The 14,372-nt window shown below is 41.6% G+C and overlaps 1 protein-coding gene across 3 annotated transcripts in view; it reads left to right on the top strand.

The window, feature by feature from the left end:
* LOC140197206 (EF-hand calcium-binding domain-containing protein 6) overlaps positions 1-14,372 on the top strand; it is a 66,718-nt gene that overhangs the window by 31,531 nt on the left and 20,815 nt on the right. For all 3 annotated transcript variants that reach the window (XM_072257130.1, XM_072257129.1, XM_072257131.1), the window contains 2 exons: positions 682-789; positions 4,479-4,544. In XM_072257130.1, coding sequence (XP_072113231.1) covers positions 682-789; positions 4,479-4,544 — 174 coding nt within the window. The remainder of the gene's footprint in view (positions 1-681; positions 790-4,478; positions 4,545-14,372) is intronic.

The following is a 14,372-nucleotide window of genomic DNA, read 5'->3' as shown; positions in this document are numbered from 1 at the left end:
GAGGGGATCTCATTAAAACCTTTCGAATGTTGAAAGGCCTAGACAGAGTAGATGTGGGAAGGATGTTTCCCATGATGGGAGAGTCTAGGACAAGAGGGCACAGCCTCAGGATAGAGGGGTGCCCTTTCAAAACAGAGAGGCGGAGAAATTTCTTTAGCCAAAGGGTGATGAATTTGTGAAATTTGTTACTACATGCAGCTGTGGAGGCCAGGTTATTGGATGTATTTAGGCAGAGATTGATAGGTTCTTGATTGGACATGGCATCAAAGGTTACAGGGAGAAGGCCGGGAACTGGGGTTGAGGAGGAGAGAAAAAAAGGATCAGCCATGATTGAATAGCGGAGCAGACTCAATAGGCCAGATGACCTAATTCTGCTCCTATGTCTTATGGTCTTGTATATCTGATGTAGGCACCTTTGATGAATGGATTCCTCATTAATGGGGCCAGAGTATTTAGCGAGGTCTGAAAAGTGCTGCTTGTTGAATTTCCCCCAGTGTGGTGAAGATTGTATTCATTGTGACTCTGGACGGACAGAACACACTCCGTTAACAACTGGGCTATGACAGATACTTCAGGGCATCCCACCACAAATACATCAACATTTTAATTATGGTGATGACTATATCTTTTTATAAGTTTATTAAGGAAATTACTTCATTTTTAACATTGTTTTGTTTCTAGATTTAACAATGAGGGAAGTGTCAGTCTGTGCTCCACAATGACTGCGATTGAAGCAAAACTGACAAGATTATTCCAGTCAGACTTCCTTGCACTTTTAGCCACCTTTCAGTAAGTAATTAATTCCTGTACATTCCTTTGAAAAGTAATTTAACCCTTTTCTCCACTACATTTTCCATCTGATCATATTTTCTTCTATGTAGCACAGGCATAAAAGCATTAAGTGCTGAGGGTGAAAGACTTGGTACCTGGATGCTTTGTAGTGGCTGCCAACCAATATCACAACAGAATAAACCAATTCTTCTGATGTTTTATAAAGTGAGAATTATCTCCACAAGTGGGACAAGTTGTACACCTGCCCCTACAACCCCTCCCTCACCACCATTCAAGGCCCCAAACACTCCTTCCTGGTGAGGTGACACTTAACCTGGGAGTAACTCAGGGCTGTCTACTGTACCTGGTGCTCTCAGTGTGACCTCCTTAGCATTGGTGAGGCACAATGAAGATTGGGATCCACTTTGTTGAGCATCTTCGCTCTGTCTGTCTCCCGGTGGCCGTCCATTTCAACTGAATTTCCCATTCCCCTTCTGACATGTATCTCCATAGTTTCTGCTACTGCCGAGATGAGGCCAAACACAGGTTGGAGGAGCAATAGCTTATATTCTGTCTGGATAGCCTCATTGAACGTTGATTTCTCTAATTTTACAGTAATTTTCCCCTCTCCCCCCTCCCCCATCTCTTTTCCATTCCTCACTCTGGTAATCCCTTTTCTTCTCCCTCTCATTCCTCTCCTCTGTTCCTTTATTCCATGGTCCATTATCTCCTATTAGATTCCTTCTTCTTCAGCCCTTTACCTCTTCCACCTATCAGCTCCCAGCTTCTTACTTCATCCCTTCCCCAGCCACCCTCATCTTCATCTAGTTTCATCTATTACCTGCCAGTTTGTATGCCTTCCCTTCCTCCCACCACGCTGCCCCCTTCCTTTCCGGTACTGAGGAATGGTCTCAGTCCAAAACATAGACTGTTTATATCATAGGCCTTCACAGATGCTGCCTGACTTGCTGAGTTCCTCCATCACTGAAGCACCTTCAATAACTCCAAAAGACTGAAGTTGGGTAAAATACTGAAAAGCTTTTATTCGCTGTACAATATGACCTCCATGCTGAGTGCCCCTGGACTGAGGGGGAGGGACAAGGCGAAATCACCTTTATACAGGTACCTGTGGGAGGAGCCACAGGGGCAGTCAGCAGAGGGGCGTGTCCAGACAGTTAACCCAGTTACAACATATATATGGTTTACCACAATCACTTTATGTATGTTAATATAATTTTTATGATTGCTGGACAGTTGTTTTTATTAACTCCACAATCTTTTATGTGCCACAACATGCAGCTGATAAACTACTTCACACCTATAGATTTCACTTCAACATTTGGAGTATAAGTTTTGCGCCTGGCAAATTTGACTTGTCAGTCTTGCAAAGTGTTTGTAGCATGTGAGCATTCTCAAGGTTTGTATTGGTTCACACAGGAGGTCCAATGCAGTCACATCACGTCTGTGAGCTGTAGGTAGAACACATGAACACAGTGGAGCTTGTGCCATGTTCTTAGAGAACTGTAGTTTTAATTATCAGCTTTCTCCCGGAATAAAACACAATAAGTTCTAATTTCTATACCAGGGTTTTATTTGTAGAACGTTAGCTTCCATTTTCTATTTTCCTTGAGTGGCAGCTAAGTGATCATGTAATTGGAAGTGAACGGCTTTCACATCATTTACACTTTTAATTTTAAGTACTTTTATGGTTATCGTTAGCCATGATGATGAGTAAAACTATAGAAGTTACTCCTAACCTGTTTATAAGACCATAAGATATAGGAGCAGAATTAGGCCATTTGGCCCATCGAGTCTGCTCCGTCATTTCATTGTGACTGATCCGTTTTCCTCTCAGCCCCAATCTCCTGCCTTCTGCCTTTAACCTTCATGCCCTGACCAAGCAAGAATCTATCAACTCTGCCTTAAATGTACCCAGCGACTTGTCACCTACAGCTGCCCGTGGCAACGAATTCCACACATTCACCACTTTCTAGCTGAAGAAATTCCTCCTCATCTCCTTTCTAAAAGGATGCCCGTCTATTCTGAGGCTAAATCCTCTGGTCTTAAGACACTCCCCCCCCCCCCCCCCACCACCATAGGAACCATCCTCTCCACATCCACCCTATCGAGGCCTTTCAACATTCAATAGGTTTCAATGAGGTCACCCCTCATTCTTCATTATCTTGGACATTTGGCCGCAGTATAGTCATTAAAATGGGAAGTACAGTATATGCCATAGATTCCTCTCTGCAGGTAAGTGAAAATCATTAAAAAAAAGCAGGTGCTGGAAAAAAAATCAGAAAATACTGTAACTACTCTACAGGTCAGACAGCATCTGTGAGGAGAGAAACAGAGTTGAAGTTTCAGGCCGAAAATCCTTCATCAGAACTGGAAAGTGTGTCTTTGGCATTGTCTCAGTGATTTCGATGGGAATTGTACAGCTTGGCATATAAAGCAAAAGGGGATGTGGGCGGACTTCCAGACATCTATTCCAGCTTGTGTCATTATTTTAGTTATTTAACTGCTTTTGGCAGTGTTTAACTAATCTTCTAGTTTTTTTTGAATGTTAAAATATTTTACTTTTTAATATTACTTATTTCAATGTGATAGTTTTAAATTAGTAATTGAGTTGCCAGCATGATGTTTTGAACTGAATGGAGCAGCACTGCAATCTCTTTGTCCTCAGCAATGACAATAAAGCTCCACCTGAGAAAATAGAACAGAGAAAAAAATGCCTCTGACATTCATTTCATAACTTTTAATTGATCCTTAACAAGAGAAAATCTGCAGACGCTTGAAATCCAAGCAACGCGCACAAAATGCTGGAGGAACTCAGCAGGCCAGGCGGCATCTATGAAGAAGAGTACAGTCAACATTTCACGCCGAGACCCTCCATCAAGATTGGGCCAGAAGCATCAACTGTCTACTCTTTTCCATCGATGTTTCCCGGCCTGCTGAGCTCCTCCAGCATTTTGTGTATGTTACTTTAATTGATCCTTGTAGCCTGTGTAACCATTGGAACTGGATGTGGGGCTTCGCTGTCTGTCAAAGTTTTCAGCAATGTTTTAGGGAGTAGGTCTTTCTCAGGCATGTTTGAAGGCCTGACACCACTCATGGCAAACGTCTGAAGTCCAGTATACTTTGGGCCAGCAAGGTCAAGCCTTCTGCACTGGATGTGCTAAGAACCAGCATGAGGAGGTTAATGGGCCCAGAATAGTAAAATTCATCCTTTAAATTTAAAGAGTCCGATTGAAGAGCAATGGATTGGTGCAAATTTGTGTATTGGGCCCAGACTGGTTAAATTTATCCCTTAAATTTAAAGAATCTGAGTAGCAGCAGGCTGATGCAAATTTTGCACAATCATCCATTTGATTGGGGAGATGAGAGCAGAGCCTTGTTTGTAAGCAGGGTCAGGTCTTAACATTAAAAAAAACTTGGTATCACAATTTATGCCCTCAATGCCAGATTCAGATTCATTTAATTTAGTTATCACAAGTTCATCTGGAATTGCACATAGAATTCTAAATTCTTTTAAATTGCTCCATCCTATTTTTGGTGAATTGCACAGAGCAAATTAATTCAAGGTAGAAATATTAAGCCTCAGCTTTTTAAAGTAACCAGAACTTGTGGGATACTGGCTTTGAAAGAGAAATACTCAACAAAAGATATATTTTGTTCTCACTGGGTTTGTTCTTTCCAAATTGCAGTAAAATCGACAAACTGGAAATGAATGTTGTCAGCCAACAGGAGTTCCGAGCTGCCATAGAGAGCAGGTACACTCTGTCAATTCACTCACCTAAGATGATTAATATTCTTATGTACATCAGAACATACAGTGAAATGCATCATTTGTGTTAACAAACAACACAAAGTGGCAGATGGAGTTCAACCCAGATAAGTGTGAGGTGGTTCATTTTGGTAGGTCAAGTATGATGACTGAATATAGCATTAATGGTAAGACTCTTGGCAGTGTGGAGGATCAGAGGGATCTTGGGGTTGAGTCCAAAACTGCTACGCAAGTTGACTCTGTGGTGAAGAAGGCATACGGTGTACTGGCCTTCATCAATTGTGGGATTGAGTTTAAGAGCTGACAGGTAATGTTGCAGCTATATAGGACCCTGGTCAGACCCCACTTGGAATACTGTGCTCATTTCTGGTCGCCTCACTACAGGAAGGGCACAGAAACTATAGAAAGGGCGGAGAGGATATTTACAAGGATGTTGCCTGGATTGGGGAGCATGCCTTTTGAGAATAGGTTGAGAGAACTCGGCCTTTTCTCCTTGGAGTGATGGGGGAAGGGAGGTGACCTGATAGATGGTGGTGGAGGCGGATACGATAGGGTCTTTTAAGAGACTTTTGAATGGGTACATGGAGCTTAGAAAAATAGAGGGCTGTGGGTAAACCTGGGTAGTTGTAAGGTAAGGACATGTTCGGCACAGCTTTGTGGACGGAAGGGCCTGTATTGTGCTGTAGGGTTTCTGTGTTTCTACACCCGAGAATGTTCTGGGGTCCACCCTCCGGGTTTGCTGCAGATTCTGGCACCAACATATCATGCCCACAATACTTAGCAGAACAACATAAGCAACAAGGTGAGCAACTTTAAAAATTACCTTTACTACCTGGCAATAATTATTGTTAAAGAGGTGAAGGTGAACCGGGAAAGTTAACCTTCGTGTTCATCCATAATCTCCCACTGGTTCTTTTCTCCTGCCTGATGGTGGTAGTGAGTATTGGTGGTGGTGCGGAGCAGAGAGGGGTAGGTTATACAGATGGGTGAATGGACAATGAAGGTCTTGCTTGTTATTCTCCTTCCCAGAATATTCCAATGTGACTCACACCCATTTACCGTAAGAACTTTTGGAACTGAATTACTATTTAAATGTGGAATGCATTTTGTGGAGAATAAGATCCAACAAACAGGAGGGCTAATGACCAGATTATCTGTTTTGCTGACGGACAGATGTTTTCCAAAGGGTTGCTGTAGCCTCGGGTAATGCTTCATCTGAAACATGCACCTATGACGCAGAACTGTCACAGGATGGGTGTCAACCTTTATTTTCAATTCAGGCCACTGGGTGAATTATTTCTAGAGTGGCGGATTTATTTCAGAGAGTTTCTCTAATGCTGGAGTTTGATAGTTTTCCTATAGTTAAACCATCCAGCCGCACCAGAATGTGGCACGATGCCCAGGTACAGAGAAACAAGCCCTTCATCCCATCTGGTCCATGCTGAACTGGTAATCTGCCTTGTTTCATTGACCTACACCTGGACCACACCCCTCCCACCCATGTACTTATTGAAACCTCTCTTAAATGTTGCTGTCGAATCTTCATCGACATCTCCTCTGGTAACTCGTTCCACACTCACACCAATCTCTGAGTGAAAAAGTTCCCCCTTAGGTTCCTCTTAAATATTTCACCTTTCACCCTTACACTATAACCTCTAGTTTTCACCCTATCTGTATCCCTCATAATTTTATATACCTCTATCAAAGCTCCTCTCAATCTTCTACATTCTAGTGAATAAAGTCCTAACCTATTCAACCTTCCCCTATAACTCAGGCCCTCAAGTTCAGCAATATCTTGCAAATCACAGAGAAAATTTACAATGTCTAACCTGCATTCAAGCCCTCTTCCCCACCAGTTTGTCACCATGGTTACCACACCTCTATCAGCAACAGCAATAGAGTCATACAGCACAGAAGCAAACCGTTAGGTGCACCATGTCCACGTTGACCATTGTCACCTCTCTATATATACCATTTAACCACATTACATCCATAGCCTTCTATGCCTTGGCATTTCAACAGCCTTAAATCTTGTGAGAATACCTGTCTTCCCACATAACACATTACAGGCTCCAACCACCATCTGTGTTTCAAAATAAAATCCCCTTCCAATCCCTTCCAAATAAAGCCTTCTTGTCGTATACACTGCCACCAAGTGGATGTTATTCCTACCATCTACCCCATCTAACCCACTCAGAATTTCATATACTTCTGTCAGGTCACCCCCTCAGCAACCTTCTGCTACAGGGGAAACAAATCTAGCCTATCCAGTCTCTCCTTATATCAGAAATGTCACGACCAAGGCAACATCAGAGCAAAATTCCTCTTCAAGTTTCTCTTCAATTCTTAGGAAAACCATTTTGAAATATCTACATAAATCTTATTGTCTCTGTAACTCAATCTCCTCTTTTATGATCCTCTTTAAAGTCCACCTAATTCATCATACTTTAGGGTACTCTCCTGTGTTTAATTCAGCATCTGTTTTCTTTAAGTACCCTTTTGCGAAGTGTCAATGTTAAAAGTGCCAAATATATTCATATTATTTGGGAATCAGTTTTCATTACCTATTCCTGCAGCCATCAGAAATTCGGCATACATGGTGTGGTTATGCTTTTATATCTGATAAACCAAAATAATAATCTAGGCCAGCTTTCATTCCTTCTCTGTCTACTCCCTCACCCGCCACAACCCCCTTATTTTGGCTTCGGCCCTTTACTTCCCAGTCCAGATGAAATGTCTCAGCCCAAAATGTTGGCTGTTTATTCCCATCCATAGATGCTGCCCACCCTGCTGAATTCCACCAGCATTTTAAGTGCGTTGCTCAAGATTTCCAGCATCCGCAGGTTATTTCTTGTGTCTAAGTAATAATTAAGCTTCCCACGAGGTGGCAGTATAGCACTTTTGCAGCGACAACGGGAAATAAAGAAGGCAGTGGTTCTGAGAACCAGTGAAATTTCTTGCAGAGATCTAAAGCAGCTGGAGACACCAATGGCTCCCATCAGATGAGCGCCTTCCTTTGTCCTGAAGTGTGTGTTTGCTTAGGGCTGCTCAGCCTATCAGTGGAAGACTCGTTTTGCTATATAGAGGTCAAGAACACAATAAATAAAGGACACACGTTACTACTTCTTTAAAGGGACGCATATTGTAAAGTTTCACCTTAATCTCTTGATTGATAGACTTTAAAAAAGGGAGATTTAATGATTGGCTTTATTTATTTTGTAATGTGTGGATAGTTGCCCGAAGCAGAACTGTTTATAAGTCAGAAATTAACCTTATATCTGTCTTCTTAGAGGAAGGCACAAAGTCTTGACAGGCACATCAGAGGTAAAAATGAAGAACGGAAGGAAAGTAGAGAGTCACAGTAACAGCCATAACAGCAGAGCGAGCAAACATGGGAAGAGTAGCTGCCAGCTGGCCTTAGTAAATATATTTCAGACAACGTTGGATAGATTTTTGCATAGTAGGGGAATTAAGGGTTATGGGGAAAAGGTGGGTAGGTGGAGATGAGTCCATGGCCAGATCAGCCATGATCTTATAGAATGGTGGAGCAGGCTCGATGGGCCAGATGGCCAACTCCTGCTCCTATTTCTTATGTTCTTATGTTCACATGACTCAGTGAGTAAGCGTCTGCTGTGCCAATTGTGGCTGCTCGGTGGGAAGGAAGGGGTTGTGTGCTTGGGGGGAGATGGCACATGGAAATGCCCCTTTCCCACATGGCAGACGATGCCTCCAGCAACACAGAAACCACCAAATTCATCCCATCCATGTTATGGATCTCCTAGATGCTTGTTCATATTTACAGGCTGACTATAAGTCAAGTCTTCCTACATGGGGAGGACCCATAATTTCTTTCCATTCGCATCTCCATTGACGATGCTTTAGGTTGTTCAATAATTCTAGCTAGAAGGAGGATGAAACTTGATGCTGCTCTTCTCTTGTTGCCACTGAAGCACCAAATGCAAGGAGAGAGATGCCTGGTTCCAGCTGTCACAGTGAATGTCTTTGCCCCTGTGGAATGGGTTGTCAGAGAAAGTGACAAGAGGTGGGATGCAGGATTTGAATGGCACTTGTGTAGCTATGTGGAGAGGAAAGGTTTAGTGGTATCACACAAATGTCTGTGACGTGAGAGCGAGCAATAATAGGAAAACAGGAAGGTCAAAAGTAGAAAAATGGAACGAGGTCACTTAAGAAAATTGTTAGGCAGAGGCAGGTAGGTGTGAAAGGCCTGCTTCCATGCTGTTTAGCTCTGTGACCCCTCTGACTGGGGTTGGGGTCTCGGGGGATGAGGTTAGGAGGTAGGGAGATATCCATCATCCAATGGTTAATAGTGAACAGGGAACGAAGGGAAGACAACAAGAGGAGTGAGTGCAGGATTCCAGCATTCTACAGTCCATTTGTGGAATCAGGCTCAGCAAGAATTCATTGTGGATGTTGGGAAATGTACCTCATTTCGTTGCCACAAACCAATGGCTTGGGTCTTTTGTTAAAATCTATGCCATTCATATGTAATGATGGAAGAAGTTAATTAATTTCAGTGCACTTATTATGCAATGCTAGGACATCTGTTTAGGTGATGCATCTCTGGAATTCCCAACCCCAGACGGTTATGGAAGCCAGATCATTGGACTGCGGAGGGGGGAGGAAGTTACATAAGTATGAAAGATCAGGAGTTCAGTGCTATGGGCTACCTGCACAAAAGAGGAATCAAGGCCTGAATGGTGGGACAGACTTGAGGAACCAGGTGGCAAGGTGGCATACACTTGCCTCTATTTTCTTGTGTTTCTCTTCCAGAGCTTGTGGCTATTCCAAAGGAAGGTCAAAGTTCAAAGTAAACTTATTGTCAAAGTACATATAGTCACCAAATATACAGTGCCTACAAAAAAGTATTCACCCCCCCGGAGGTTTTCATGTTTTATTGTTTTACAGTATTGAATCACAGTGGATTTAATTTGGCTTTTTTTTGGACACTGATCAACAGAACAAGAGACTTTCATTTCAAAGTGAAAACAGATCTCTACTAAGTTAATTGCAAATATAAAACATAAAATAATTGATTGCATAAGTATTCACCCCCTTTAATATGACACACTAAGTCATCAATGGTGCAGCCAATTGATTTTAGAAGTCATGTAATTAGTTAAATGGAGATCACCATGTGTAGTCAAGGTGTTTCAATTGATTGTAGTAAAAATACATCTGTATCTGGAAGGTCCAACTGCTGGTGAGTCAGTATCATGCAAAACACGCAAAATGCTGGAGGAACTCAGCAGGCCCGGTGGCATCTAGGAAAAGAGTACAGTCGACATTTTGGACCGAAACCCTTCGGCAGGACTGGCAAAAACGACACCATGAAAACAAAAGAACACTCCAAGCAACTTCGTGAAAAGGTTATTGAAAAGCACAAGTCAGGAGATGACTACAAGAAAATTTCCAAGTCACTGAATATCACTTGAAGTACAGTTAAGTCAATCATCAAAAAATGGAAAGAATATGGCATACCTGTAAATTTGCCTAAGGCAGGCCATCCTCAAAAACTGAGTGACCGTGTAAGAAAGAGACCAGAGAGGGAGGCCACCAGGAGATCTATGACAACTCTGGAGGAGTTACAAGCTTCAGTGGCTGAGATGGGAGAGACTGCACATACAACAACTGTTACCCGGGTGCTTCACCGGCCGCAGCTTAATGGGAGAGTGGCAAAGAGAAAGCCACTGTTGAAAAAGCTCAGAAGGCATGTGGAGTCTGAAAAAGCTCTGAAGTCAGCTGGAAGATGGTTCTATGGTCTGATGAAACCAAAATTGAACTTTTTGGCCATCAGACTAAATGTTATGTTTGGCGTAAGCTAAACACTGCACATCATCAGAAACACCATCCCTATCATGAAGCATGGTGGTGACTGCATCATGCTGGGGGATGCTTCACTGCAGCAGGCCCTGGAAGGCTTGTGAAGGTAGAGGGTAAAATGAATGCAGCAAAATACAAGGAAATCCTGGAGGAAAACCTGATGCAGTCTGCAAAAGAACTGTGATTTTGGAGATTTGTTTTCCAGCAAGACAAAGATCCCAAGCATAAAGCCTAAGCTACACAGGGATGGCTTAAAAACAACAAAGTTAATGTCCTGAGTGGCCAAGTCAGAGTCCAGACCTCAATCCAATCGACAATTTGTGGCTGGACTTGAAAAGGGTTGTTCACTCACAGTCCCCATGTAACCTGACTGAGCTTGAGCAGTTTTGTAAAGAAGAATGGAGAAAAATTGCAGTGTCCAGATGTGCAAAGCTGATAGAGAGATCTATCCACAGACTCAGGCCTGTAATTGCTGCCAAAGCTGTATCTACTAAATACTGACTTGAAGGGGGTGAATACTTATGCAATCACTTATTTTATGTTTTAAATTTGTGATTAATTTTAGATCACTTAGATTAATTTTAGATCTGTTTTCAATTTGACATGGAAGAGTCTTTTTCTGTTGATCAGTGTCAAAAAAACCAGATTAAATTCACTGTGATTCAATGTTGTCAAACAATAAAACATGAAACACTCACAACATGCTGGAGGAACTCAGCAGGTTGGGCAGCATCCATGGAAACATTGACTCATCGTTTCCACGGACGCTGCCCGACCTGCTGAGTTCCTCCAGCGTGTTGTGAGCATTGCTTTGACCCCAGCATCTGCAGAGTATTTTGTGTTTTTGATAAAACATGAAAACTTTGGGGGGGGGGGGTGAATACTTTTTATAGGCATTGTAACCCCGAGTTTTATTTCCTTGCAGACATATACTATAAATCCATTAACCAAAATAGAATCAATGAAAGACTGCACCAACAGGATGAACACCCAATGTGCAAAGGACAACAAATTGTACAAATACAAAAAGAAAGAAATAATGATAGATTGGTAGATAGATAGATAAATAAATAAACAAACAAGCAATCAAGCAACAAATATCGAGAATGTTAGATGAACAGTCCTTGAAAATGAGTGCACACGTTGTGGGAACATTTCAGTGATGGGCCAAGTGAAGTTGAGTGAAGTTATTCCCTCTGGTTCAGGAGCCAGATGGTTGAGGGGTAATAACCGTTCCTGAAGCTGGTGGTGTGAGTCCTGGGGCTTCTGTACCTTCTTCCTGATGGGAGCAGCGAGAGGAAAGGATTACCTGGGTGGTGGGAGTTCCTGATGATGGGAGCTGCTTTCCTGCGATAACGCACCGTGTAGATGTGATCAATGGTGGGGAGGGTTGGATTGGGCTTTATCCACTACTTTTTGTAGGATTTTCCATTCAAGGGAACCCTAACCTTGTCATACACACAGACAAGCCTCCAGTTCCAGGACAGGCTGCCTCCAGACTCTCAGATTCACAGACATTTGGTCTCCAATTTCCAGACCCTGTCCCGGACTTGCAGAGTCGATCTTTTGGCCTCTGCCTCCAGACTCAGCCACTTCGGTCTTCAGCCTTTTGGGCTTTCTACCTTCAGACTCACTGAGCTTTGGACTTTGACCTTGGCTAATTTAAAAAATTCCAACAGTTCATATCTAAAGGAATAAAATTCCTCACTTGTAATAGTTTTCTTTGTTGTGACGGCTGGGATAACTCAAAGTTCAGAGTTAAAAGTAAATTTATTATCAAAGTACATGTCTGTTCCCATATACTACCTTGAGATTCATTTTCTTTCAAGCATTTACAATTGAACAAAGAATTATAATAGAATCAATTAAAAAGAACTCCACACAAGCAAGGACTGACAAGCAATCAATGTGCAAAAGAGGACAAACTGTGTAAGCACAAAGAGCAAAGAATCAATGCATACATAAAAAATACTGGGAACATGGATTATAGAGACCTTGAAAGTGAGTCCATGGATTGTGTTCAGTGATCAGTTTGCTGTTGAGATGAGTGAAGTTATCCACGTTGGTTCAGGAGCCTAATGGTTGAAGGGTAATAACTGTTCCTGAACCTGGTAGTGTGGGATCTAAAATTTCTGTATCTTCTTCCCATTGGGAACAGAGAGAAGAGAAGAAATTATTAGGAATTGAAATGCTAAGATAACTTATGAGGAATGAAAGCAAGAAGACTGTAGACACTGCGAATCTGAAATAAACACAGAAAATGCTAGAAAAACTCAACAAGTTAGGTAGCATCCGTGGAAAGAGAAGCAGAGTCAATGTTTCAGGCTGAAGATCAAGTGCAATTTTTGCAAAGCCAACAACCTGTAAACTGCTCTCATAGTGGAAGTATTTCTGCGATTGGTTGAACTAAGCTTCCATCCAGTTAAATTATGATTGTCCTGTGTTCCAAAACTATATATCCTAGTTTTCCCTTCCCTTTGGTTAAGTCCTAGCCTGCCCAGTCACAGTAATAACTTTCTCTGTCTAGACTATCAGCGTAAAAGTAAAGCATCGCTTAATCTCTATAGTTTCAGCCTCTTGTAATTTGTCCTGTAAATCAGGGACTATTCCACTAAATGCATGCAACATACCATGTGTCCTTCTAAAATCCGATGTCCAGACATGTGCACAGCATAGATTAAACAGAGGTTGGTGTAGCTCAAGCATAACTTCAACTCTTGAGATTTTAGATCAAAAGGTTTGCCTGTATAGCTATCGTCATGAAATCAATCAACTACTCTTTCAGAATAACACACACACAAAATGCTATAGAATCTCTTCTATTTACTTTTTCAGAAGTTTTGTATCAGGATAATTGGTATATAATTCCTTCAATTTCCTGAGACATCTCTTAAATAGCAGAAAAGCAGGGAAACTTTTCAATCTGAAGACCTGCCTCCCAAATCAAAAACCATTGGGAAATTCTTCATAGAATCTGTAATGTCCTTATTCCCATCCCCAACCTTTATAAATCTTGTTAGTGACTTTTTGCCCTTCTTTGAATTTCTCTCATTTACCCAGATCCAGCTTTGGTCCTGTGTTTCTGTAAGCTTTCCTTTGTGTTTTATGTTACTCCTTACATTATATGAAGCATCTTTTAGCATCTTGACCCTTGGGAATATAAAGTGATTGTGCATCCCCTGGGCTGATTTGAATGCCTCCCATTGCACTCCCTTGGTTTTAGCCATGATCAGATCTGCCCAGAACACAACAGAGAATAAGGGACTGCAGATGCACTGACCTTCAAGCAGCATCTCACTGAGACAAGCCAAAAAAGAAGGCTGTGAAAATTGGGCTTTATGTCTCATTGAATTAAATAATGATGAATAGCTGATATTTAATTGGCTGTAGTTGGAGAACTGTGCACACTTTTGCCTGTCCACACTAGCGATATCCCAAGTCATGGGGAAGATAAATACAAAATCACTAAGAAAACATCTAGACTAGGAGTTATGATCAGAAATTAAATTTCCCATTCTATCATATCTATATTCATGGGAACAGTGTAAATTAGGTATAGACCTAATAGACTATTTCTAGTCATGAAGATTTTGAGAGAGTAAATAATTAAAAACAAACAATTTCCACTGGTCAAGTAGAAGCAAGTTAAAAATGTAGGATTAATGATGAAAGGCTCATGGAGGTCTGAGAAGAAAACACAACTCAGAATACAAGTAACATACATTTAAAAGAAAAGTACTCAAAAGGCAAATGTGACAGAGGTAGATGGGTCTAATGTAGTACTAATAGTACCAGAAGCAGGTTGGACAACCTTACCTTCCTGTGATTGAAATGTTGTTAGTCTTGTTCTTTTTTTTTGTCAGTTCCCTTTAAGATTTGTTTGGGAAGTGCCACTTCATAATGGTTTAAATATTGGTGACATTTTAGAGGAGAAGTTGAATACATTTTAAACCAAAACATAATTTCAGGCAAA

The sequence above is a fragment of the Mobula birostris genome, chromosome 5 (genome assembly GCF_030028105.1).
Source record: "Mobula birostris isolate sMobBir1 chromosome 5, sMobBir1.hap1, whole genome shotgun sequence".
Classification (NCBI taxonomy): Eukaryota; Metazoa; Chordata; class Chondrichthyes; order Myliobatiformes; family Myliobatidae; genus Mobula; species Mobula birostris.
Note: the sequence above shows the minus strand (reverse complement) of the source record. Positions and strands in the feature narration are given on the sequence as shown.